Raw genomic sequence first — 22,275 nt, 5'->3', positions numbered from 1 at the left:
TGGTCATAGCGCTCGCGGACACGGCGGGATGTAGCGATGTGGCGGGGGTAGCGAGTCGGCAGGATTGGCTGGGGGATCTTTTCCTCGGCATTTTCATGGTTAGACCACGCAGATTTTGAGGGGATTTGGAGGAGAAAAGAGAAGGAGAGGTGATCTTACATAGATGACGGGGTTAGGGTTAGGGTTGTCAATATAATTGGTGAGGTTGAAATTGGGGTCTGGATCCGCATCATCCATGGTTGGCTGGATTTGGTTGGCTTGGTAAAATAAATATTGGCCTTCTGTGATCGATCTTATGTCCAGTTAGGCCGTTCCTTCGCCTGGAGATTTCATGTGAGGAAGATATGGAGGAAAGACCAGAAAAAAGGAAGAGTTGACAAGATGAGTGATTCAGGGCGTGTGTGTCTCATTGTGCCCCAAACAGAAACAAATGGAACAAACACGTCTGGGATACGGTTGTTTTCAATTTGATCGTAGTGAATGATAATGTCAGAAGAAGAGGCTGGTCTTGAGAGCTCTAGGTACAGACGGAGCAATGCATTGTTTCAACCCGTTCGTCACCATTGAGTCTAGAAACACATTAAACCAGAGGCTGTCTAGAAAATCAAACAGACAGCTGCGGAAATTAGGTAGCAGACAGACAAAACATATGCACAGCGGAACGTGCCACGAGGAAGCATGGCCAAAAACAAAGACTCCAGGACCACCCAAGCCAAATCTAAATTCACAGGAAGAAAAGCCCATCGCATCGACATATCAAACTAGGCTAGAAGAAGAAAAGAGCCCATATTAAGGAAACTTAAACCCCTGCAGATTGATCTGGTCCATCGTCATCAGATTCCATGCCGGCTCCTCCTCGGCACTCTCTGTCTTGATCTCGGCCTCGTTAGGTTGTGGTGCTGCAGAGCCGTCTCCTTCAACAACGGGCGGCGCATTGCTGTCAGAGGGAACAGTATCAGCTCCTCTTACATTGTGGTTGTTGAATTCCGGCTCCTCAGTGATCATGGCAGCATCGCTCGTGCCGGATTCAGGTATCGGCGGTAGTTGCGGCTGCGGTGGCAGTTGAGACTGACGCTGATATTCCGCTTGGACCCCAGCCCAGAGGTTGTTGTTGGCATTGTCGTTCAGTTCACCGCGAAGCAGGTGAGCGAGGCGATCATCAGTCATATAAAACCCGGTACCATTACCGCCGTATACGGTGTTTGCAACGGCAGGGGTAGCGGTGAGACCGAGGTCAGAAACGGAAACCGAGCCACTACCGAGTCCTCCTCTACTACCAACCTGCATCAGGGCAGGGTCCAGGATGGCCCCGGAAAGACGACTCTGTACAGGCTGCTGTGGATAAGCAGCTGCAGCAGCAGGGCCAAGCGCGGATGAAGCTGTGACGGCACCAGGAGCAGGAAGAAGATTGTTTCCCATGTTATTATTGTTGTTGGCGACTGCATCCTGCGGAAGTCGAATTGCATCTGCCGCTGCTTCCATCAACTTATAATCTCCGCCGAGATCATGAATCCGCGAGCGCAGCTTGCTCAGCCGATCACGCGGCATTCGGCGCGAGGACCATTTTGGTCGTGACTTGCGGCCATTTTCCGGCCCGTTCGCACTCCAGAATTGTGCGATAAGGTCCTTATCCATGGGTCTTGGGCCTTGATACTCAACTAGGTGGTATAGCTGAGCGTATTCTGCATAACTCGATGAGCTAGTTGATTGTAGGAGTCAAAGAAAATAGGAGAGAACCTTTCAGTAAACGCCGGAGTTCCGCCAGCTTCTCTGTTGACCTGGGAGACTGAACTTGCGATAGAGCCTCCTCGACTGCATGGTCCACGTTAATCAACTGGATAAGTTAGCGGATCCGAGTAGAACTGGGGGATTCGAGACTCACGACAAAAGGCACCCCGTCACTGTTCGTAATTGACATATTCTCGCCCTGCGTGAGAGCTTAACAAGCAAGTGAATCGCTACGGAAGTGGCTCGTGATCAGTGGGGGACGTTAATCAGCAAAGGAAATAATAGCATGAAAAGAAGCATGCTTTATATTATCAACGGGAACCAGGCACCGCAGCGAAAGGAACTGGAACCCGAGCAATATCAAGCTCTGCTTACCAACTGTAGACTTGTATGCGAATAGAAGCTGTAGATGCCTGCGCTATTCGCTCATCTCCATAGTGCCATGTATCATTCTTCAAGTTGGGGGACATCTGGGTTCCTATTCGGTTGGAATATGGATATCTGATTTTCCGGTAAATCCCGCCAAGTTTCTGAATAAGTTGGTAAAACATTCCCCATTTGTAAGTTCCACGTGGAACACTTTCGAGATTGATAGTAACGCGTCTAAGATACTGACGCCTAGTCAGCTGGACATATTGAGTGTGGACTGGTCCAACTTACTGAACACTCGATACTAGTAGTTTACAGTGGCGGTTCAACCTCTGATAGAACATGCTCGATGACACTATCCGAATCGATTCCCTTTAGGATCTGCGCAATAACCTTCTTATCGCTGCCATATTGTATGCTTCGGTCGTCCTCTGGGCCAGCGATTCTGAGCCGATGCCGAAACACCTTCTTCGCGGCCAAGGCGACGATGGATGGAGTGAGATAGTCGATACCGTGCAAGGGAGTCAGACATCTAGAACCGTCAGCAGCAAAAAGGATTGCCAGAATTTTGGATACACACTTTGCCAGCTCGAGCAAGTCGTTGCCAGATCTTGCAGATATCCCACCGGCAACAGCTCGATGGAGTCTCAGGAAAACGACAACGTTATGCACGTACTGGGCTACTTCTGCTGTCACCACGACGGATTTGGCGAAATATCTGATGCTCGCGATGGTCTTTTCATCTGTTAGTCGCGTACGAAGGTACGTTCGAAGGAGATACCTCTTCATTGATCTGGGTGAGACGGCGGCTCTCCGAATGTTTCTTATGCACGACGGAAGACAAGGAGGCTTGGTCATCAGACACCCAATCGTCATCCTCGAGGTTTGGATAGCCGTCTTCAGGATCATGAAAGTGGGAGAAAAGTATATGATCAATCTACATACATTAGAGCTGGAAAACCAGGCTAGTCTGGAACTCACCAGATGCTTATTGAGTCGGGGCTGGTTATTCTCCAGAGAGATGACTGGAATGAGAATGAACGGGCTCGGCAAAAAAAGCGCCGTCGATGACGTTGTCAGTCGCCCTGACAGCATCAACTACGCAAAATGAGCACCGTGCTAAATCAAATGATACGGTAACCTTACTTGGAGCGCCTGCACCTGGACAGCATCTGTGGCGCGGTTCAGATGCTTTGCGATTACAACATTGGCTACCTTTGGCTCGTCGAGTGTAGACCCTGAGAGGTCTTCGGAGCCAAAGAAAGGATGTTTCTGATAGCGACTTAGCGTGCTAGAAACTAAGAAGCTTCAAAGAAAGTCTCACCAGACTGCCAGTTCTGCCATGATCCTGGGTCATGTAGGTGGAGTTGACAAGGACGGCTTGTGCCAAATCCCGGAAGCCGTCCTCGGAACAATCCACGACGACCCATGGCAGCCCAAAGGTATTCTGGCAAATCTAAAAGCATGTTAGCTTCGGACGCTATCAAGTGTCGAGGACGCGTACCAATGCTAGCTCCTTGGAAACATCATCGATGCCCTCGTCAAGTGTCTCAATAAGGCAGTGACTTTCAGATATTAGAGATAGGAGAATGGCAAGCTCCAGATCGGTCAAGCCTAACACCAAATTCTGTGCCTCTGAGAGTTCCATATGTGACCTCACAATGCAGAACAAAAATTAAGCAAACTTGCAGTATCAACACCTAACAAGGCAGACGTCCAGAGGGGGTGTTCAATGCTCTTGGTCTGATACCGCTCCGCGATACGCTAATCTTGTTTTGGTTTAGTGGATATTTCTAAGAGTTCACCGCCTTCTGTGAATGGAGAAATGCTTTCTATGATGGTAACCTCCTCCTAGTTATCGCGTATGAGAGCGAGACTGCTCTCAATGTTAATAGAGCCAATGCGGTAATAGGAATCCGTGAGGGGATGTGTCTGGATATTATTGGATGCAAGAATGGCTCCTCCTAACCCACGAGCCGACTGGGAGCGAGTCGGCGACAAGTTCTATAAGAAAGCCCGCGTGTACGATGCCGTCTTTGACGAAGACTTGGAGTTAGAAAACTACTGCGTGGCCGGGGCGCCTTATGGAGGCGCGATAGGTATGTAATTCGGGTTGGGAAGGACGGTACAGTGCTGATGATGGTAGCCCTGTACCGGGACGAGAGCAAGCTGTACCGGTATCGCCATGCACAGACGGCCAGGCCGACCATCGATATTTACTCATGTTCAGGCAAGCTGATCAGTCGAATAAATGTAAATACGTTGTTTACGGTAACTCTAGAAGAATACCACTAACCTCAAGTAGTGGGACCATGGAGCCATTCGAGGTGTGGGTTGGTCAGAAAATGAAGAGCTTCTCGTTGTGACCGAGGACGGTATGGTCCGTCGCTACTTTGGACTGCATGGCGACTTTGCGCCTTTCTCTCTCGGAAATGTATGTGAAAAATCTGAATAGGTCTGGGCAGGATTGACTTTTAAGTAGGGTGCCGAAGAGTATGGGGTTCGATCGTGCTGCTTTTGGCCTTCGGGATTCGTGGCATTATTGTCAAACAACCAGTTGATCGCGGTATCAAACTACGAAGAGCCACGTCCAAGGCTTCTAGCTCCAGCGCCTGAGGGAGAAGTGTCCTCGTGGGCAGTGATACCTCCCGCCTACACCTTGTCTCGATCTGTTGAGGTTCTATTGGCTGTCGACAAGACCATCTATGCCATTGATCAGACGGAGGCTGAGGATCGGGTGCTTCAAAATGGGCCGTTCAAACACGTCAGCGTCTCTCCGTCGGGCCGCTCGGTGGCTCTTTACACTGGTGACGGCAAGGTCTGGATTGTGAGCAGCGATTTCCAGAGCCAGTTTAGCGAGTATGACTCAAAAGCGAAAACCCCTCCCTTGTCCATCGATTGGTGTGGAGATGACTCGGTCATATTGGCTTGGGAGGACGAGATCCACCTAGTCGGGCCAAATGGTGCTGCGTCGAAGCACTACTATGATGGCAGAGTGCATGTTATCCCAGAGTTTGACGGTGTGCGGCTGTTAACAAACGAGGCCTGCGAGTTTCTTCATCCGGTCTCCCCTGTCACTGAAGAAGTCTTTCGGCTTGGGTCAACTTCTCCAGCGTCAGTTCTTCTCGACTCAGTTGACTTACTGGACAAGAAGAGCCCGAAAGCAGATGAGAATATCCAGCGCATTCGACCGAGCCTTCCAGAGGCCGTGGATATCTGTGTCCGAGCCGCTGGTCAGGAGTTTGATGCCTACTGGCAGAAACGCCTCCTCCGAGCCGCTTCGTTCGGGAAGTCTGTTCTAGAACTCTACAACAGCGATGAGTTTGTGGAGATGACGGAGCGACTGAGGGTATTGAATGCTGTGCGCGACTTCGAGATTGGCATGCCGATGTCACTTGATCAGTATCTCCGGTTGACGCCAGACCGATTGGTGGACAGACTGGTAAACCGCCATGAGTATCTCCTCGCCATCCGTGTTGCCGAGTACCTTCGGATTCCGGTTGACAAGATCTACGTACATTGGGCCAGTCAAAAAGTTAAAACATCTACCATGGACGACGATGCACTGTGCAAATTGATTGTGCAGAGACTGGAAGGAAAGCACGGGATTTCTTTTGAGGCCATTGCACAGTCGGCTTACGACGAAGGGCGAGCGCACCTTGCTACGCAACTCCTGAACCATGAACCCCGAGGCGGGAAGCAAGTCCCGTTACTTCTCACCATGGAAGAGGGCGATCTAGCCTTGGACAAGGCGATTGAGAGCGGAGACACCGACCTCATCCATTATGTTCTCCTCCATTTGAAATCGAGGCTCCCACTATCAGCATTTTTCAGAACAATCAACGCTCGCCCCGTCGCGGCTGCCCTCGTGGAAGCCACTGCTCAAGAAAACGATACGGAGCTACTCAAGGACCTGTATTACCAGGACGATCGACCAATCGATGGGTCAAACGTTCTTCTTTCAGAGGCCCTGCGAGAGGCGGACGTGAAGAGAAAGCTTGAAAAACTCGATCTAGCGTCACGCGTCCTCTCTGATAACAAGGACCCTGCCGCTGTTTTCCAGCAGAGATCCATTGCGGAAGCTTCACAGCTCCTAAAAGTCCAGGAAGCACTAGATAAGGAGTTATCTGACGGACCGGAATTTGTTAACCTCAGTCTGAATGAAACGGTGTACCGATTAATTCTGTCCGGTTACGGGAAAAGAGCGCAAAAGATCCGCAGCGATTTCAAGATGTCCGAGACAACCTACTGGTGGATACGGTTACGGGCCCTCGTCGCTAAACGGGACTGGGGAGAGCTCGAAGAAATTTCAAAGGCGAAGAAGTCGCCCATCGGTTGGGAGGTGAGTTTGCTTACTTTGTCGTTTCCTTTTGATTCTGATAGCCAGGATTAACGGTTTGAAGCCATTCTATAATGAGATCCTGGGTGCCGGAAACACTAAACTAGCATCAACTTTTATACCCAAATGCACACATCTGCCTGTGGAAGAACGAATCGAGATGTGGGTGAAATGCGGACTGATCGTGAAAGCCGGAGAAGAAGCCCTCAAGGCCAAGGATGTCAACACCCTGGAAGTGCTGAGAACGAAGGCGTCTGGGCCGGCGGTCTCTGAGATCGACCGCATGATTGCACAACTCCGGCCGAAGAAATAATCGTGGACAGTTATGATCACCATCGTCGTCTCATGTACGTATCCAACCGTATGCTCAAGTAATCTCATCATCTTCATCATGAGTTTCTTGTGGTTGCGGAGGCACATTCCCCTGAGTCGTGGACGGAGCAGTGAAGCCAGCCTGGGGGACCATGGATGATTGATCATCCGCTTCCATTTCCACGTCGTCCCCAGCCGGACGTATTTGCGTCTGATTCTTCTTGACCGATCCCGGCTTGACCTCGTCAACAGTGATATCCTCCCATTTCGCCTGTAGCACGTATCAGCATCATCGCAAGAAGCAGCCTCAAAATGAAAAGGTAGTCTACCTTCCGCGCGTTGACCTTCTTTGCCTTACCCTCGCTCTTCTTGATTTTAACCTCCAACCGGTCCAGAACTTTCTCTGCCCGCTCGATGCCCTTTTGTCGGCGAAGTCGCTGTGAGCGAGTCAATTTCTTTGCCGTTGGTTTCTTCTTTGTCACGCCTGCATTGGCATGCCGTGCGAGCACCGCATCGGGTTTGAAGGGCTCCTCAACTCGCGGCGCGGATTTGATTGATTCGTCCAAATCGTCGGACGGCGATGCCGCTCGGCGAGCAGCTCGCGAGTGGATGGAAGTCGCTAAACATGGATCAATATTGTACTATCAAGTATCGCAGCGATTTAACTTACGTTTTTTCTTGAGTTTTGGAGTTTTTGCCATGATGGTTGGTTGTAAAACCAAAGGATTGTGGGTTGTGATGGTTAGATCTTTCATGTTGGCGGAAATTTTCCGCTTATCAACCACGCTTCCGCGTCCTAAGAGGCCAACTCAGATCCATCTCCAGCATCCTCTTATGCCACTCCTCTCCATTTCAGTATTTCCCCCGCGATCTTAGAGTTCGGACGCTTCGAATGGCTACATCCTCGCACAGACTCTGCGATCCGCGGGGACTGGCTTTTCTCTCGCCATGAGTCTCAACCATGGCCGCACCGAGACTCCGATCACCAGCGCCACCAGCACTCGAAATTATGACCTGACGTCCCTTGCGCCGCCGCAGACCGCCGCGACCCTGACTGCGCTGGCCGCGTTCGCCGTGTTTCTGTACTGGTTGTTTGCGTACCTAGACGTGCTCCCTATCACTGTCTCGCAGGCTCTCTGGCAGACTCTCGTGTTCTTGACTCCAACGCGTATTATCCTGGCGCTGGATCCGGAACGGGATAAAGGGCAGGATTTGGATGCGCAAATGGAGATCTCCGGGTTTCAGGCCAAGAGCGAGGCCATCCAGCGCATCCTGGGTGTCAGGCAGTTCCCGTTTTCATCGATGATCTCGCGCTCGACGAGTTTACAGGGGCTGGGGAGTTCGCTACTTCTCGGAGGCAAAGACCATGTACCGCCGGGGTTGGGGAACTGGGATAACTCGTGCTATCAAAACAGCGTGATTCAGGGTCTGGCGTCGCTACGCTCGTTCCGCGAATTTGTGGAGCGGAATCTTCAGACCTTGGACGGGCGTGGGCCTCTGTCATCCCACCTCGCGCTCAAAGATATCTTACAAAGATTGAATGACCCGGCGAGCCACGGACAGACACTTTGGATTCCAGGGGAACTTAAATCCATGTGCAGCTGGCAGCAGCAGGATGCGCAGGAATACTTCTCCAAGATCATGGACCAGCTCGATCGTGAGATTCGGCAGGCATCGAAAACATGGACGAGCAACGCAGGCTTGAAGATGACGGGCTTGCGCGAGCATGCGATAGGGTTATCGCCTCTTTCGGGTCCTGGTACACAACCAGTGACCAAGGCGGAACAGTATGCCTCACTCCGTAGTCCGCTGGACGGCCTGTTGGCGCAGCGTGTGGGCTGTATGCGTTGTGGATGGACAGATGGCTTGTCGTTGATCCCTTTTAATTGCCTGACGGTGTCTTTGGGTAGGAATTGGGAGTACGATATCCGGGAATGCTTGGACGAGTACATGACACTAGAGCCCATTGAAGGAGTCGAGTGTGCCAAGTGCACTCTCCTTCGCACCGAGGAGCAGCTTCGCAATCTACTCAAACAGATCGAGAGTGATGAGGAGCTGCGAAATCAACAAGAATCCCCGAACATGCCGGGAGAACTCAAGGCTGCCGCTCAAGAGCGGCTCGATGCTGTTCGGACCGCCCTGGAGGAGAGCGACTTCACAGAGTCAACCCTCTCGAAGAAGTGCCATATCCCGTCCAAGAACCGAGCAACGGTGACGAAATCGCGACAAGCGGTGATTGCGCGGCCGCCACAAGCCTTCGTTATCCACGTCAACCGCAGCGTCTTCGATGAAACCACTGGGATGCTCAGAAAGAACTTTGCCGACGTCCGATTTCCAAGCACTCTGGACATTGGAGAGTGGTGCTTGGGGACCCGATCGGCCGGAGACGGCAAGGACGCGCAGGAGGAATGGACAACCGATCCTCAGGCGTCGATGCTCCCGCAGCCTGGCGCAACGGTACTTGATCGTCTTTATGAGCTACGCGCGGTGCTGACGCATTACGGGAGACATGAGAACGGGCATTATATCTGCTACCGCAAGTATCCCGTCCGGGACTTCCCGGCCAGCGTCCCGGAGGCGGTCCTCGAGGCAGATGGTGATAAGGAGAGAACGGAACGGTGGTTCCGGCTCAGTGATGAGGATGTGCAAATGGTCAGCGAAAAGGCGGTGTTCTCACAGGGCGGCGTATTTATGCTGTTTTACGAACGCGTAGATGATACGCCAAAGATGCCTGTTGCGAAAGAGGCTGATGGGACCGCACTGGTCGCAGCCGTCAACGGAAATGCTGTCTTACCCGAGACCGCGTGTGGTGTTTTCGATGGCAAACCCGTTGTGCATCTTGACAGCTCGTCAGAGTCTTCCCGGCTCTCCGGTTCGAACGCATCGTCACATTCATCAGATCCGCCCTCGCGGATAGAGACCCCTGATCTGGACGCCTGTGATTCTCGAGGCAAGCAGGACTTGAAAGATCTTGACTGACTGTGATGTAAGAGTGTTGGTGCTTTAATTCGTTGATACCCATCCGGCGCACTGTTCGGGACTTGTTAATACTTGGGCTATGTATTTTGGCGCAGCACTGGGATAAAATTCTGCTGGTTGCAATGTTGCTCTCGGCCTCATGATCTAATCGCTGTACACTGCTAGGAAGATGTATATCGCTCATCAATTCCACATGTAGTTTCCCATCTGTACACTCAACGCCCTCCACAACGCCGATGCTGTATACCCTGGATCCCAACCCAAATTCCGACATATCCTATCCCTAACCTTGGAAGATCAAAACACCCCCGCCCGCCTCATAACGTCCCTAAACTGCTCCAGCGAGACACCCGCATGTATACCCTCACCTCCATTAGCCTCCTGAATCATATCCCTCAGCAAGTCATCCGTCACGTTCCCATCCTCCTTGAGCTCTCTCGCAACGCGCCGTAAATGATTTAGCGTAATCGGGCCTTCCGAACCTCGCGTAAAGAGCCGATACGCCGCTTCAACCTCCTCGTCAAGAGCATCCTGCGACCGCGCATGTAGCTTGGCCGCCGCCGCAGTGAGGAAGGCCTCGAACGTCACGAAGCCGGTTTCGGTGGGATCGACGGCGGAGAGAATCGAAGTGAGTTCTGAGGGAGAGTCAGGGGGAAGCCCTAATGCTCTAAACAAGCCCATGCATATATCAGCCTGCCTGTCTATAGTAGAGGAGAGGCTTGTCAAAGAGAGGGGGGGTAGAGGTACACTAGAGCTTGCCGCACATCCTGCGTCCGAATCACACCCTCCTTCTCATCGGCATACTCCTCATTCGGCTCAGCGAACATGCGGAATGCTTCACGAATTTCGGCCTCTTCGTCGGCGCTAAGATTGTTCTCTTTGGCGAGTTTGGAGGCGCGCGCTTTGCCGCTTGCGCCGCCGCTGCTGCTGCCTGCCGGCCCGCGGCGTCTGGGCTGGGGAAGGTTACCATCAGCAGGGTTTCAGAGTTTGTCGCGATTTAATTCTGAGCTTACCATGGTCAGCCTGGTTGGAGAATTCTACTGTATCAACTGGATAGGTCACCCGCGCATTGTGGTGAGGCAACCTGAAAGTTTGGAAGTGGTAAGTAGGTGATTGGATCGACAATTTTATCGGAATCAACCGCCCTAGTCCATGGCGAAGAACCTGACAGAAGCAGAGATGAGATGGTGAACTGGTATTCGTAATGAAGATGCCTGGAAGTTCTTTGTCAATATACTCCGGCCAGTTATTGTGATTTCGATTTTTAAGGACTAGATGCTGCTGTTTTCTTCAAATAGACAGCCATGGACGTTGAACTCTACGTTTACGACCTCTCCAAGGTAAGATGAATGTTGCTGCGGACGCTGCAGATCGAAGCTAACTTCTTGTAGGGCCTCGCGCGCATAGTAGGTGCACTCCGGGCGCAAACCAGAACTTTCTGACAGGATTCAGTACTCTCAGCCCTTGACGGGCATCCACATCGACGCCATCTACCATACTTCTGTGGTCTTTGGTGGCATTGAGTACTTCTTCGGCCAGGGCATCCACCGGACGCTTCCCGGCACGACGCACCATGGCCAGCCTTTGGAAAAACTGCACATGGGCCGCACAGAGCTGCCCATGGAAGTGATCGAGGAGTACCTCGACTCTTTAGCCAACGTTTACACTGCAGAGGTACGTCCAACGCTGCCTTTTCTCACCCGGGCCGATGCTGACAGTTTGCCAGTCCTACGATCTCTTCATGAACAACTGCAACAACTTCTCCCAGGATCTGTGTATGTTTCTCGTTGGCAAGGGAATTCCCGAGCACATCCGGTCGCTGCCCCAGAGGGTTCTCGACACGCCGTTTGGCCAGATGCTGCGGCCGCAGCTTGATCAAGCGATGCGCGGTATCACCCAGGCGCCCCAACCAGCACCGCCGCCTTCGGCGGCCAAGCCGAAGCCTGCGCACGGTGTCGTGCGCAACGTGAGCAACCTCAAAGAGCTCGAGGAACAGCTTGCCCAGGCTGCGGATTCCTGCGCGGTGGTTTTCTTCACATCGTCGACCTGTGGGCCATGCAAAATCGTATACCCGACTTACGATGAACTGGCCGAGGAGGCCGGAGACAAGGCGGTACTTATCAAGGTCGATGTCAATCATGCTTTTGATGTAGCAATGAAATACCAGGTGCGAGCTACGCCGACGTTCATGACATTCCTCAAGGGTAAGAAGGAAGATCAATGGAGCGGCGCCAACCCTGCGCAACTAAAGGGTAACGTCCGCCTGCTGATTCAGTCGGCCTATCCGCCGCATCCTCATGCTATACTACGACTTCCGAGCCTACAGCGGCGCGTCACGGATTACGTCAAGTATACAAAAGTCCCTTCAATGGAGAAGGTACTACAGAAGATCGGACCTGCGGCTCAGGATCCGACAATCCAGGCGTTGGTACACTTTGTGCAGAAGCCAAACGCAAAGGTTCCTGCGGACACCGCGGTGCCAGACCTGTCAGCCCTGTCCGCCTTTTTGCAATCCACCTACCCCAAACTACCTCAGGAGAGCCTTTTCGCCGTCGTTGACCTCGTGAGGATCGCGTTCTTGGATCCGCGTGTGAGCGCGTTCTTCGCGGAAGAGCCGGACCACAAGACGCTACTGACGCTCTGGTCGCCAGTTTCGGACCTTTCATCCTGCCCATATAATCTGCGCATCGTCATGCTGCAGCTCGCATGCAACCTCTTCACCACACCACTATACCCGAACCAAATTGTCGCGCACGAGAAGCTACGCGAAACCTGCATGCGTCTGCTGACAGGCTGTCTATTAGACAGTCATGCGAACCTGCGCGTGGTTGCCGCAGCGCTGGCTTTCAATTTAGCTGCATTCAACCATAACGAGCGGTTGGAGAAGAGACCAGATAAGCTCTCCCAGGACGTCCAAGTTGAGCTTGTTGCGTCGCTCGTGGAAGCGATCAGGACGGAAGAGGAGAGCGTCGAAGCGCTTCATGGATGTCTTCTTGCTCTTGGCCTGCTTGTATATGAAGCGCCTCTCGATGGTGAAGTCGTGGATCTCTGTCGAGCCATGGGTGTCGCGGACACTGTCAACGCGAAGAGCCAGGTCGAAAAGCTCAAGGGCGAGCCGTTGTTGAAGGAGATTGGACAGGAGCTGCTGACGAAAGGATTGTAATATTTTAGCAGCTCCTTACGGAGTACAATTTCCTTCAACTGCTCTACCGTCATTCGAGGCTTGGACTTTCATCGCTCTTATCAGTTGGACTATTGGTCTGGACTACTCGTAGAGGCGCGACGGGGAGTTACCATAGCAACTATATGACTAAGCACCACGTCATAGCGTAAACCGAAAGAGGAATAATCAAAACGGTCCTGATCTTCTAGATGTCGACCATGAAGCTTGCGACTCAATTGAGCATTCCATCCATTGCCGAAGCCGTTATTTGAATTCTTTTGATAGCAGACATCATTTTGTTCGTTTGTTTTCCTTCAATATCGCCCTGCGTGGGCGTACCTGTATGTGTGTTTTCTCGCAACGTTCCTGGATCTCGCTAACCAGTTTACAGGATCCCTTGCACCTCATCGATCGTGCATTGTCTCATATTTCAAACAATTCGCACGTAACAAACATCAGTGAAATACAAAGGTACTGTAGACTGCAGCAATTGACAAGCGCCATTTCTTTCTTTCTCTTTATTTCTCTTTACTCCACCGATGATCCCACTGTCGGCTTCATGTTTCTCAATTATCTCCTTCGCCAACGCGACCTGATCACTCACGTTGAACAGTTACTGTGGGACTACGGCAGGCAGATGGCGCTGGATATGCGCTTCTACGATCATATCGGGCACTCGGGCCTGCATTCGTCGGCCAGTTCAGTCTCGAGCATCTCGTCATTTACGACCAGTACGACCGGTGCTAGTGATGGCTATGCACCCTCGTCCATTGCTTCGATGAAATCCTCCGCCTCGACCCCGTCCCTGCGGTCGAGGGAGGGCGTGATCGTACCGACCTCGCGGCCCGAGACACCGGTGAACTCGACGCCCGGCGGAAATGTCAAGGTCGTTGTTCGAGTTCGAAAGTTTTTGCCAAGAGGTAAGTTCATGCATTTTGAATTTCTTCGTTGAGCGACACTGATGTGCTGTGAAGAAATTGAGCAGGGTGCAGAATGTTTGATTTCGATGGATCCCGTGACGCAATCGACGACGCTCAAGGCACCCTCTCAGGATACAAGCAAGCCCCGATCGCAGGCCCGCGGAAAAGTGCTTGAAGATAAGCACTTTACATTTGACCGCTCATTTTGGTCGCATGATGAAAACGATCCACACTACGCAGATCAGGAAGATGTGTACAACAGCCTAGGAGAGGAGTTTCTGGACCACAATTTCGAGGGATACCACACATGCATTTTTGCCTACGGCCAGACCGGGTCGGGCAAGAGCTACACGATGATGGGAACTCCGGAAAATCCAGGGCTCATCCCACGCACATGTCAGGATCTGTTTGAGCGGATCGAAGCGGCTGAATCACCCGACGTCACCTTTCATGTGCGTGTGTCGTACTTTGAGGTTTACAACGAGCATGTTCGTGATCTGCTAGCACCGAAAACGGATCCACCGTACTATCTGAAGATTCGCGAGTCGCCCAAGGACGGTCCGTACGTCAAGGACCTGACAGACGTCCCGGTCCGGAGCTACGCGGACATTCTGAAGTTGATGCGCAAGGGCGATGCGTCACGCACAGTGGCCAGCACCAAGATGAACGATACTTCGTCACGATCGCATGCGGTGTTTACGATTATGTTGAAGCAAATTCATCATGACATGTCGACGGATGAGACGACCGAGCGCACGGCACGTATCCGACTCGTGGATCTGGCTGGTTCGGAGCGCGCCAAGGCCACAGAAGCGACAGGACAGCGCCTGCGTGAAGGATCGAATATCAACAAGTCATTGACTACCCTGGGCCGGGTTATTGCCGCTCTGGCGGACATGAAGAAGGGAGGCCGAAAGCCGAAGGAGGTCGTGCCGTATCGGGACTCGATCCTGACGTGGCTACTCAAGGACAGCCTCGGGGGCAACTCCAAGACGGCAATGATCGCATGCGTCTCTCCAACAGATTACGAGGAGACGCTGTCGACCCTGCGATACGCGGACCAGGCGAAGCGCATCCGAACGCGGGCCGTTATTAACCAGGACCACGTGTCTGCGGCGGAACGCGACAAGAAGATCGCAGAAATGGCGGAGCAGATCCGGGTACTGCAGCTGAGCGTCAGCCAGAACGCGGCTAGCAAGCGGGAGAGCGAGCTGTTGAACGAGAAACTTGAAGAGTATCAGCAGCAGGTGGAGAAACTGCAGCGGCTAATGGAAGAGACCAAGATGGTCGCGGAGGTCAAGATCCGCCAACTGCAGACAGAGAACGAGGCGCTGCGTAATCATCTTCGGCTGGCGCTCGAATGCCTTAAGAACCCGATTCGCACGATACCAGCTCCCAGGGAAAGGGATCGTGAATCCAGCTGGAGCTCGCTGCAATCGGAGCACTTCATTGCTAAACAGGCTGATGACCAGGAGTCGATGTCGGAGATTGAACGCGATGACCCAACGCCTACCCCTCCGCCAGAAACAATTGACGATGATGCCGGCACGACCATCTGGGAGGATCCCCAGGACGAGTCAGATTACGATCTCGAGGCGCAGGAGGTCCAGGCCGACATGGAGAACCTTCTGCATGATCTGACCGTGTTCAAGCGCAAGATCAATGCCGATCACGAACGGTTCAGCATCTTCAAGAATCGTCAAGGACAGCGAGAACGTCGGGCGTTTGGCCGAGTTTTGGTGAATGATGTGTGACGTTCATTTCAGTTTCCTTTATTGCTCGCTATGTTTGCTACGAGGCGTGGAGTTTGGGTTTCTTGCATGGTCGGAATTCCGTATGATTATGATTATTTTGCATGATGGTATGAGTGTAAAGACTATGTATGATTTACGACTGTATGTGTACGAATGACGAGTTATGTTCGATTCGATACGCCTAGAATAGGAAACGCGAGTCTCTGAAGAATGAAAATGCCGTGATCGCCGCAAGGCAGGTTCATTCGCTGAATAGAGAGAGGCAGTGATCCATGTTCAACGGGCATTTTTAGACCCTGCAGTAGCTTGCAGTAGTTTGCAATCTTCTCCCGCTGGTTGGAAGTTGGGCTCCTCCATCCGGACTGGAATATTTTTATGTCCAGAACACCATCAAATGGCCTGAGGATCTTCCACTGGGGACTGCTGAGCTGTCAACCAGTAAAGAAATAGTTCATGCACGCTTCCAAGAACACGAGATGCCAGCTCTCTAAGAATAGCCTGAAAGAAGCCTAAAAGAAAGAGATCATCGTACCCGATGCAGCTGTTTGCCCCAGTCACTGCAACATAGCTTGACTCGATGACTCAACTGTGCTTGACGCAGCTATACAGCATGATAAAGCAGGATCTCATGCCAATTCTATGCGATGGTAAAATTCTCAGAAAAAGTTTGAATGGGCGGCATTCAACTGGCGAAAATGAACGAAATTAGGGCTGGAATGCGCAGGCCGTGGAAATATCTAAGGCGGTGGGTGGCATTAAGATCTGCGCGTGGTCGTCGGACAAGCATGAGTCATCCTAAACCTCATCCCACGTCGTCTTCGTCGACAACCTCAACTTGTCGCTCTTCGCTAGAAATTACTAACGCACTCACGGAGACCCCCACCAATGCCCCTCGCGACAACAAACACATTTCCGCGAGCGCAATTTCAGACACCATGACGGACAAACAACCACCAGAAAAGGGCGACGCATCGCGAGCCATTGACCCTAGCAGACCTTTGCAACAACAGCAACAGGCACAGCAACAGAAGCAGCAGCAAAATGCTGCTGAGCGAAAACCTGCAAATGGAGCGACATCGCAAAAACAGAAACCTGAAGGAGAGAAGAAAAGCGACAATGCTTCCGCTTCCGGTGGAAGCGAAAACTTGTCGCCCGCGGAATTGAAAAAGCGAGCAAAGGCAGAAAAGCAGGCTCGGCGCGCGAGAGAGAGGCAGGAGAGGGAAGCTGCAGCCGCAGCTGCCGCTGCGGCTGGTGGTGCTGGTGCCGGCGCTGGCGGCGCATCCGCTGCTCAAGCTGGTCAGGCAGGAAAGAAAGGCGCGACGGGAGGTAAAGATGCCGCGGGCGCGGGGCAGAAGGGTGCCAAACAAGCGGGTGGTGGTGGTAAGACGGGCGCCGCTGCAGCCGCTCCTGCAGAGACGAAGAAGCGCGAGGATAAAAATGTAGCTGTGTTTGGCCATCTCTATGGCATCCCGCGGCGTTCGACGATCGCCGGAGCGGCGAAGGAAGTGCACCCGGCAGTGCTGGCGCTAGGATTGCAGATTCGTGACTATGTCATTTGCGGCAGCAGCGCGCGCTGTGTCGCGATGCTAACCGCATTCAAGAGGGTGAGAAGATGCGCGTCGTAGTGGTATTGCTTCAGAGGTACTGATGACGCCCAGGTGATCGAGTCATATACTACCCCCCTGGGCACATCTCTCGCCCGGCACCTGACGACACATCTCTCGCATCAGATTACGTACCTCGCGACCTGCCGCCCGCTGTCAATAAGCCAAGGAAACGCGATCCGCGCTCTCAAGCTGACCATCTCGTCAATCGACCCATCTGTCCCAGAGGCGACAGCAAAGGCCGATCTGTGCGACTTCATTGACAACTTCATCCGAGAAAAGATCACTGTCGCCGACCAGGTCATTGCTAACAGCGCGGCGCAAAAGATCCAGGACGGCGACGTGATCGTGACATACGCCGGCAGCTCAATCGTCAAGCAGACGCTGCTGACCGCGCACAAGCAGGGTAAGCGGTTCCGGGTCTCGGTTATCGACTCCCGGCCGTTGTTCGAAGGCAAGAACCTCGCACGCGCACTAGCGCAGCACGGGCTTGAGGTGCAATACACTTTGATCCACGGCCTCAGCCACGCCATCAAGGATGCCACAAAGGTATTCCTCGGCGCACACGCCATGACTGGCAATGGCCGTCTATACTCGCGTGTTGGCACCGCGCTCGTCGCCATGTCCGCCAAAGAGCGCTCCGGCGGCGTCGAGGTCCCAGTCATTGTCTGTTGCGAGACCGTTAAGTTCACAGACCGCGTCGCCCTCGACAGTATCGTCTCGAACGAAATTGCTGACGCGGACGAGCTTGTCACCACCCCGCCGCGGCAGCAGGTTACTGGCCTCGCCACCGACTCGGAACCCGCGCCTTCATCCGGCGGCGGAAAGAAAGGCCAGAGCCAGAATCAGTCCGCCGATCGTCCTGCGGCTAATCCACCACAGAATGCCTCACCGCTAGCCAACTGGAAGGACACGCCGAATCTGCAACTCCTGAATATCATGCACGACGTCACGCCGGCCGAGTATGTCGACATGGTGGTGACGGAGATGGGCAGTCTACCTCCAAGCGCGGTTCCGGTAGTACATCGCATCAGTACGAATTCTTGAGCTTCTTTTTCTATGAGTCTTGTATGATTGTATGATAGATAGACCTCTATGGCTCCAGGGAGGAAAAGTTTCGTAATCTACGGTTCTACGGTGCGGTTTCATGAGATCCTCTTCGGTATCTTCTATTCTCGAGAATTAGAACTCTTGATCTGTTAATAGTATCATAAGGACAATCACTCTGTAGGCCAGTGACAAGTATCCCAAGACACTGATGGGAAGTTGTATAAAAAAAACCACGCCGATGCCCTGAAACGAAACGAAGTGAGTGCCCTGAAACGAAAAACGAAGTGAGTGGAAGGGTCCGAAGGCCGCAGGAAAGCGGGATTGGCGGGCTCCAAACGTACTATCACGTGATTCAGTGGTCCGTACGGTAGAGATATAATCTGCAATGTAAAATCCGTGCATCACGTGACTATCACGTGATATGTATTAGTCAGCCGACGCGTTTTGTCTGTTGTCCTGGCTCCCTTCGTTTATTCCCTTGACGCGTTCCTCGTTCAACGTCTTTTGCCCCTGCCAACCTGCCATTCTGACTGATAATTCCTCCATTCCTCCGGATGTGCCGTCTATAGTCCTTTCCATGCCGCCGATATTGATGAACCGACTCAATTGAGCGAAATTACCCGGCCTGTTTCTTATTCGCTGCTCTAACTCGCTGTTCATTGCTGTTTAATCTGTCCGTCACTAATCCATTGCTTGGCCTGATCGTTTGGAAATGGCTCATCAAGTTAATATCGAGGCTTTTTGCAGCAAATGCAGAAGGGATCGCCCTACTAACGATTTCGAACTCAACAAAAGCGGCAAGAGAAACAAGACGTGTAAACGTCACAGCCAGAAACGTCCCCTGGAAGTTGAACTTGATGACTGGGCGGGTTTTATTGTGCAGATTCAAACCTGGAACGAATCGGTAAGAAGGCTCTATGGCAAGGAATTTAGTTTGGCCAACCCCCGGCCTTGAGGATATGGTTCTCATTCAACTCAGGGTCATCCCGAGATATTGGACGCCAGCTACAAATTCAGTTTGGATGCTCTACCGGTCAGATTCGGCTCAATACGCGTACCACACAATGGAGGTGGCTCTGCTCCCCATACTTCTCAGTCCGACATATCCCGTTTGAATGCCGCCATGCGGGAGATTTCTACAATAATCTGGAGAGAGGGGGGTTTCCGATTCCGACACTTGTCGACAAATTCCATTCACTTGACATACTTATACCGGTGTTCCCAAGACTCCGAGTACGCTCCGAAATATGACACGAAAGTGCCGGAAGAAAAGCGGAGGGATGGCAGGCGCATGGCACGATTCCAGTGTGAAAGCAGACTTTATATGCGACCTTGTTTTCAAACCCGGACACTCAGTCTTTCCATTCATCACAAATGGCATGAACCCTATGAAGACGTTGAATTGCCACCAATGGTGGAAGAGTTTATTTTTGCTCGGCTATCGTCCAAAGCTCCGGCAGAGATTTTTCGTGAACTACGGGAAACGCCTGAGGGCAAGTCCGTGACGCGGAATCAGGTATATTATCTCTGGCAAAAGGAAAATGCGAAGATCTGGAAGAGGGATGCCGATCCGCTGAAGTCAGCAAAGATACTTCTGTCTGAGAATGACCGATATGGAGGTCTCTTTGATGAATTTGCCTCGGGAAATGTAAGGGCCCTCAGCTTTTTCGCCCCAGAGGCTGTCCGGCTTGCAAGATCCGTCACACAATTGGTCATGGATTCGACATATGGCACCAACAACGCTGGTATGGATCTCTTTGCAGTTCTTGCTGAGATCGACGGCACTGGTTTGCCCCTCGCCTATTGTCTGTTGGACGTCGTCAAGTCCCCTAATGAATCAGGCAAACTCCGTGCAGATCTCGGAGCGAAGACCGATGTGCTAAAGCAGTTTCTCCAGCGATTGAAAGGACTTGAATTCAATCCTAGATGCTTTGCCATCGATAAGGACCAAGCTGAAATCTCCGCAGTGAGATCGGTTTGGCCTGAGGCGAAAATTCAGTTGTGTTACTGGCACGTGAAACGTGCAGTGAACAAAAAGATGTGTGAATCAAAAAAGACGAAGACACAAGACCATTATTGGCCCGAAAACGCACTACGACTGATTCCAGATCTGGAGGTATGCTGGGGTACTCTTCCAGAACGCCGACCGCTCGGTACCGATCATTGGCTAGGACGCTGTGAATGCCCGTCGACGACTGAAAAGCTGGAGAGAGATGGGAGGCTCGAGGTAACTACCAAGAAGGAGCGCGACACGGTCCTGGAGATCTTACGCCGCCATTTTCACCTTCACCCACTTATACCCGATGAAAATGGCACATTCAAGTCCGCCGACACAATACGTCGAGAATGTGTCACCGAATTGTACACATGGTGCAAGGCTAGAGGTTACTACCGCTTGTGGGCCTATATGTTCACAAACTGGTATGCCGATGACGAATGGGAATTGTGGGCGCGATCTGCCGATCCAAATGAAATCCCGACGGTAAAGACAACGATGATAGTCGAATCGCATTGGCGAACGCTCAAACACGACTACCTTCACCGCTTTAATCGTCCTCGCGTTGACCTGGTTGTATGGATTCTCACAACCAGGGTCATTCCCGATGCAGTCCACAGAGTATCTGCAATTGTTAAGAACAACTCGCGCGTGTACAAGGCTCGATGGCGTGCAGAGTTCAAGAAGCATTGGAGAACAATAGCGAAGAAGGATGTTGATCCCGAGAAACTGGAAAGATATCATACGAATCCCGTATCTTGGTTATGCGAGTGCAAGGCTTTCTTGTTCGATCGATTTTTGATATGCAAGCATCTCGTGCATTGCTTTGAAACTCCTAGTGCCGATTTTTTTTTGACCATGTCAAACGATATACGACTCCTCCTTTCTGGCGAGATGAGCGGCTAATTTTGCGACCTGAACTCGCAGGGCTGGCAGATTCAAGTAGTCCGGGATTTGACCTCGATGAACTTCAAGACCAAGATGACTTGAATTACTGGGAGAAAGTCTTTGAAGCCAGCCAATTCCGCTTTCCTGCGGCCTTCGGACCCTTTCACTCACTTCGTTCGTTTCAGGGCAATGATTCATACGTTTGTCTCTCGAAACCGCGTGCCTTCTTTTTTGCACCTAAGTTTCAGTTTCTCGTGTTTCCCTCATGGCTACTACCAGTTCTCGTCGCGAATATTGTAGTAGTTGTGGGAGGCCTTGGATCCCTAACCCTAGGCTCACCTGTGACCGTTGCCGGGAGTACCGCAGGAGACATCATGAGCGTCAGAGACAACTACAACGAGCTCAACTCGAGTCTCAATTCGAGAATGAGGAACACGTCCATTTACCAAGTAGGTATTCTCACACTCACTGCTTGTGTTTACTGACCTTGTCACAGATGCAACACCTGCTAATCCTAATGACGTCTCTCTTTCATCCGTGTTGCCAGACAACGATATTCGCGAATCCACAGATCTTCTTGACCGTGATTTCCAGCGTCGAAACGATGCCTGGGCCAACTTCCCTCCTGATGTTACGCCTTCGGATATTCGACGCTCAATTCTGAATTCCCGTAAAATCACTTCCGGAGATACTCCTACGTGCGTGTGTGCGGTCTGTGGAATGTTCGCCTCTTCTTCTGAGAAGGTCTCCGTTCCGGAGAATTGCGAACTTCTCCAGCGCCTTGATGGCCGCCTTGACAGTTGTGGCCTTGTGGATGGCATGTGTAATCTCTGCTCTTCATGTCATGCAGTCCTTGGAAAGGGCAAGATTCCCAGATTTTCGCCCAACAATATGGTGAATATTCACTTTTGCTCGGATTATCCGGATGTCCTCCGCGACTTGACTATCGTCGAGGAAAGTCTCATCGCTCTGTCTCATCCTATTCTTGTCATCATGAAACTCCGCCCCGGTCCTGCCCTTGCCGGTGCCAGTTATCAGGCTCTTCGGGGTCATGCCATTGTCGTCCCTCAAGACCCGTCCCCCTTGTTCGATATTCTGCCAAGCCCGTCTCTGCGACTCCAGGAACACATTCGAGTCTTCTGGTTCGGCAAGGATCCTCCGGACCAGGCCTTC

General features: G+C 52.1%; 10 protein-coding genes across 10 annotated transcripts; 6 read left to right on the top strand and 4 right to left on the bottom strand.

The window, feature by feature from the left end:
* Nucleotides 1-789: 789 nt before the first annotated feature.
* Nucleotides 790-1,918, bottom strand: VTN49DRAFT_249 (uncharacterized protein; the record flags this gene model as incomplete). The annotated part of the gene is made up of 3 exons (XM_069410220.1): nt 790-1,682; nt 1,738-1,834; nt 1,883-1,918. The coding sequence occupies 3 exons, from the start codon at nt 1,916-1,918 to the stop codon at nt 790-792; spliced, it is 1,026 nt and encodes a 341-aa protein (XP_069271423.1).
* A 491-nt stretch (nt 1,919-2,409) lies between these two features.
* On the bottom strand, nt 2,410-3,745 carry VTN49DRAFT_248 (uncharacterized protein; the record flags this gene model as incomplete). Its single annotated transcript, XM_069410209.1, has 7 exons — nt 2,410-2,629; nt 2,678-2,832; nt 2,879-3,034; nt 3,079-3,195; nt 3,244-3,369; nt 3,422-3,553; nt 3,602-3,745. 7 exons carry the CDS (start codon nt 3,743-3,745, stop codon nt 2,410-2,412), a joined length of 1,050 nt encoding a protein of 349 aa, XP_069271422.1.
* Nucleotides 3,746-4,051: 306 nt separating this feature from the next.
* VTN49DRAFT_247 (uncharacterized protein) lies at nt 4,052-6,749 on the top strand (the record flags this gene model as incomplete). Its single annotated transcript, XM_069410198.1, has 5 exons — nt 4,052-4,196; nt 4,244-4,350; nt 4,403-4,531; nt 4,580-6,439; nt 6,501-6,749. 5 exons carry the CDS (start codon nt 4,052-4,054, stop codon nt 6,747-6,749), a joined length of 2,490 nt encoding a protein of 829 aa, XP_069271421.1.
* A 54-nt stretch (nt 6,750-6,803) lies between these two features.
* VTN49DRAFT_246 (uncharacterized protein) lies at nt 6,804-7,449 on the bottom strand (the record flags this gene model as incomplete). The annotated part of the gene is made up of 3 exons (XM_069410187.1): nt 6,804-7,019; nt 7,078-7,367; nt 7,419-7,449. 3 exons carry the CDS (start codon nt 7,447-7,449, stop codon nt 6,804-6,806), a joined length of 537 nt encoding a protein of 178 aa, XP_069271420.1.
* Nucleotides 7,450-7,696: 247 nt separating this feature from the next.
* VTN49DRAFT_245 (uncharacterized protein) lies at nt 7,697-9,727 on the top strand (the record flags this gene model as incomplete). Its single annotated transcript, XM_069410176.1, has 1 exon — nt 7,697-9,727. The coding sequence occupies one exon, from the start codon at nt 7,697-7,699 to the stop codon at nt 9,725-9,727; it is 2,031 nt and encodes a 676-aa protein (XP_069271419.1).
* A 297-nt stretch (nt 9,728-10,024) lies between these two features.
* VTN49DRAFT_244 (uncharacterized protein) lies at nt 10,025-10,743 on the bottom strand (the record flags this gene model as incomplete). The annotated part of the gene is made up of 3 exons (XM_069410165.1): nt 10,025-10,394; nt 10,475-10,680; nt 10,741-10,743. 3 exons carry the CDS (start codon nt 10,741-10,743, stop codon nt 10,025-10,027), a joined length of 579 nt encoding a protein of 192 aa, XP_069271418.1.
* A 288-nt stretch (nt 10,744-11,031) lies between these two features.
* VTN49DRAFT_243 (uncharacterized protein) lies at nt 11,032-12,890 on the top strand (the record flags this gene model as incomplete). The annotated part of the gene is made up of 4 exons (XM_069410154.1): nt 11,032-11,067; nt 11,119-11,133; nt 11,180-11,401; nt 11,454-12,890. The coding sequence occupies 4 exons, from the start codon at nt 11,032-11,034 to the stop codon at nt 12,888-12,890; spliced, it is 1,710 nt and encodes a 569-aa protein (XP_069271417.1).
* Nucleotides 12,891-13,449: 559 nt separating this feature from the next.
* On the top strand, nt 13,450-15,564 carry VTN49DRAFT_242 (uncharacterized protein; the record flags this gene model as incomplete). The annotated part of the gene is made up of 2 exons (XM_069410143.1): nt 13,450-13,810; nt 13,865-15,564. The coding sequence occupies 2 exons, from the start codon at nt 13,450-13,452 to the stop codon at nt 15,562-15,564; spliced, it is 2,061 nt and encodes a 686-aa protein (XP_069271416.1).
* A 785-nt stretch (nt 15,565-16,349) lies between these two features.
* Nucleotides 16,350-18,215, top strand: VTN49DRAFT_241 (uncharacterized protein; the record flags this gene model as incomplete). The annotated part of the gene is made up of 2 exons (XM_069410132.1): nt 16,350-17,168; nt 17,223-18,215. 2 exons carry the CDS (start codon nt 16,350-16,352, stop codon nt 18,213-18,215), a joined length of 1,812 nt encoding a protein of 603 aa, XP_069271415.1.
* A 1,414-nt stretch (nt 18,216-19,629) lies between these two features.
* On the top strand, nt 19,630-21,204 carry VTN49DRAFT_240 (uncharacterized protein; the record flags this gene model as incomplete). The annotated part of the gene is made up of 2 exons (XM_069410121.1): nt 19,630-20,967; nt 21,142-21,204. 2 exons carry the CDS (start codon nt 19,630-19,632, stop codon nt 21,202-21,204), a joined length of 1,401 nt encoding a protein of 466 aa, XP_069271414.1.
* Between the last annotated feature and the right edge of the window lie 1,071 nt (nt 21,205-22,275).

Source organism: Thermomyces lanuginosus (assembly GCF_041956635.1).
Source record: "Thermomyces lanuginosus strain ATCC 200065 unplaced genomic scaffold VTN49scaffold_15, whole genome shotgun sequence".
Lineage (NCBI taxonomy): Eukaryota > Fungi > Ascomycota > Eurotiomycetes > Eurotiales > Trichocomaceae > Thermomyces > Thermomyces lanuginosus.
Note: the sequence above shows the minus strand (reverse complement) of the source record. Positions and strands in the feature narration are given on the sequence as shown.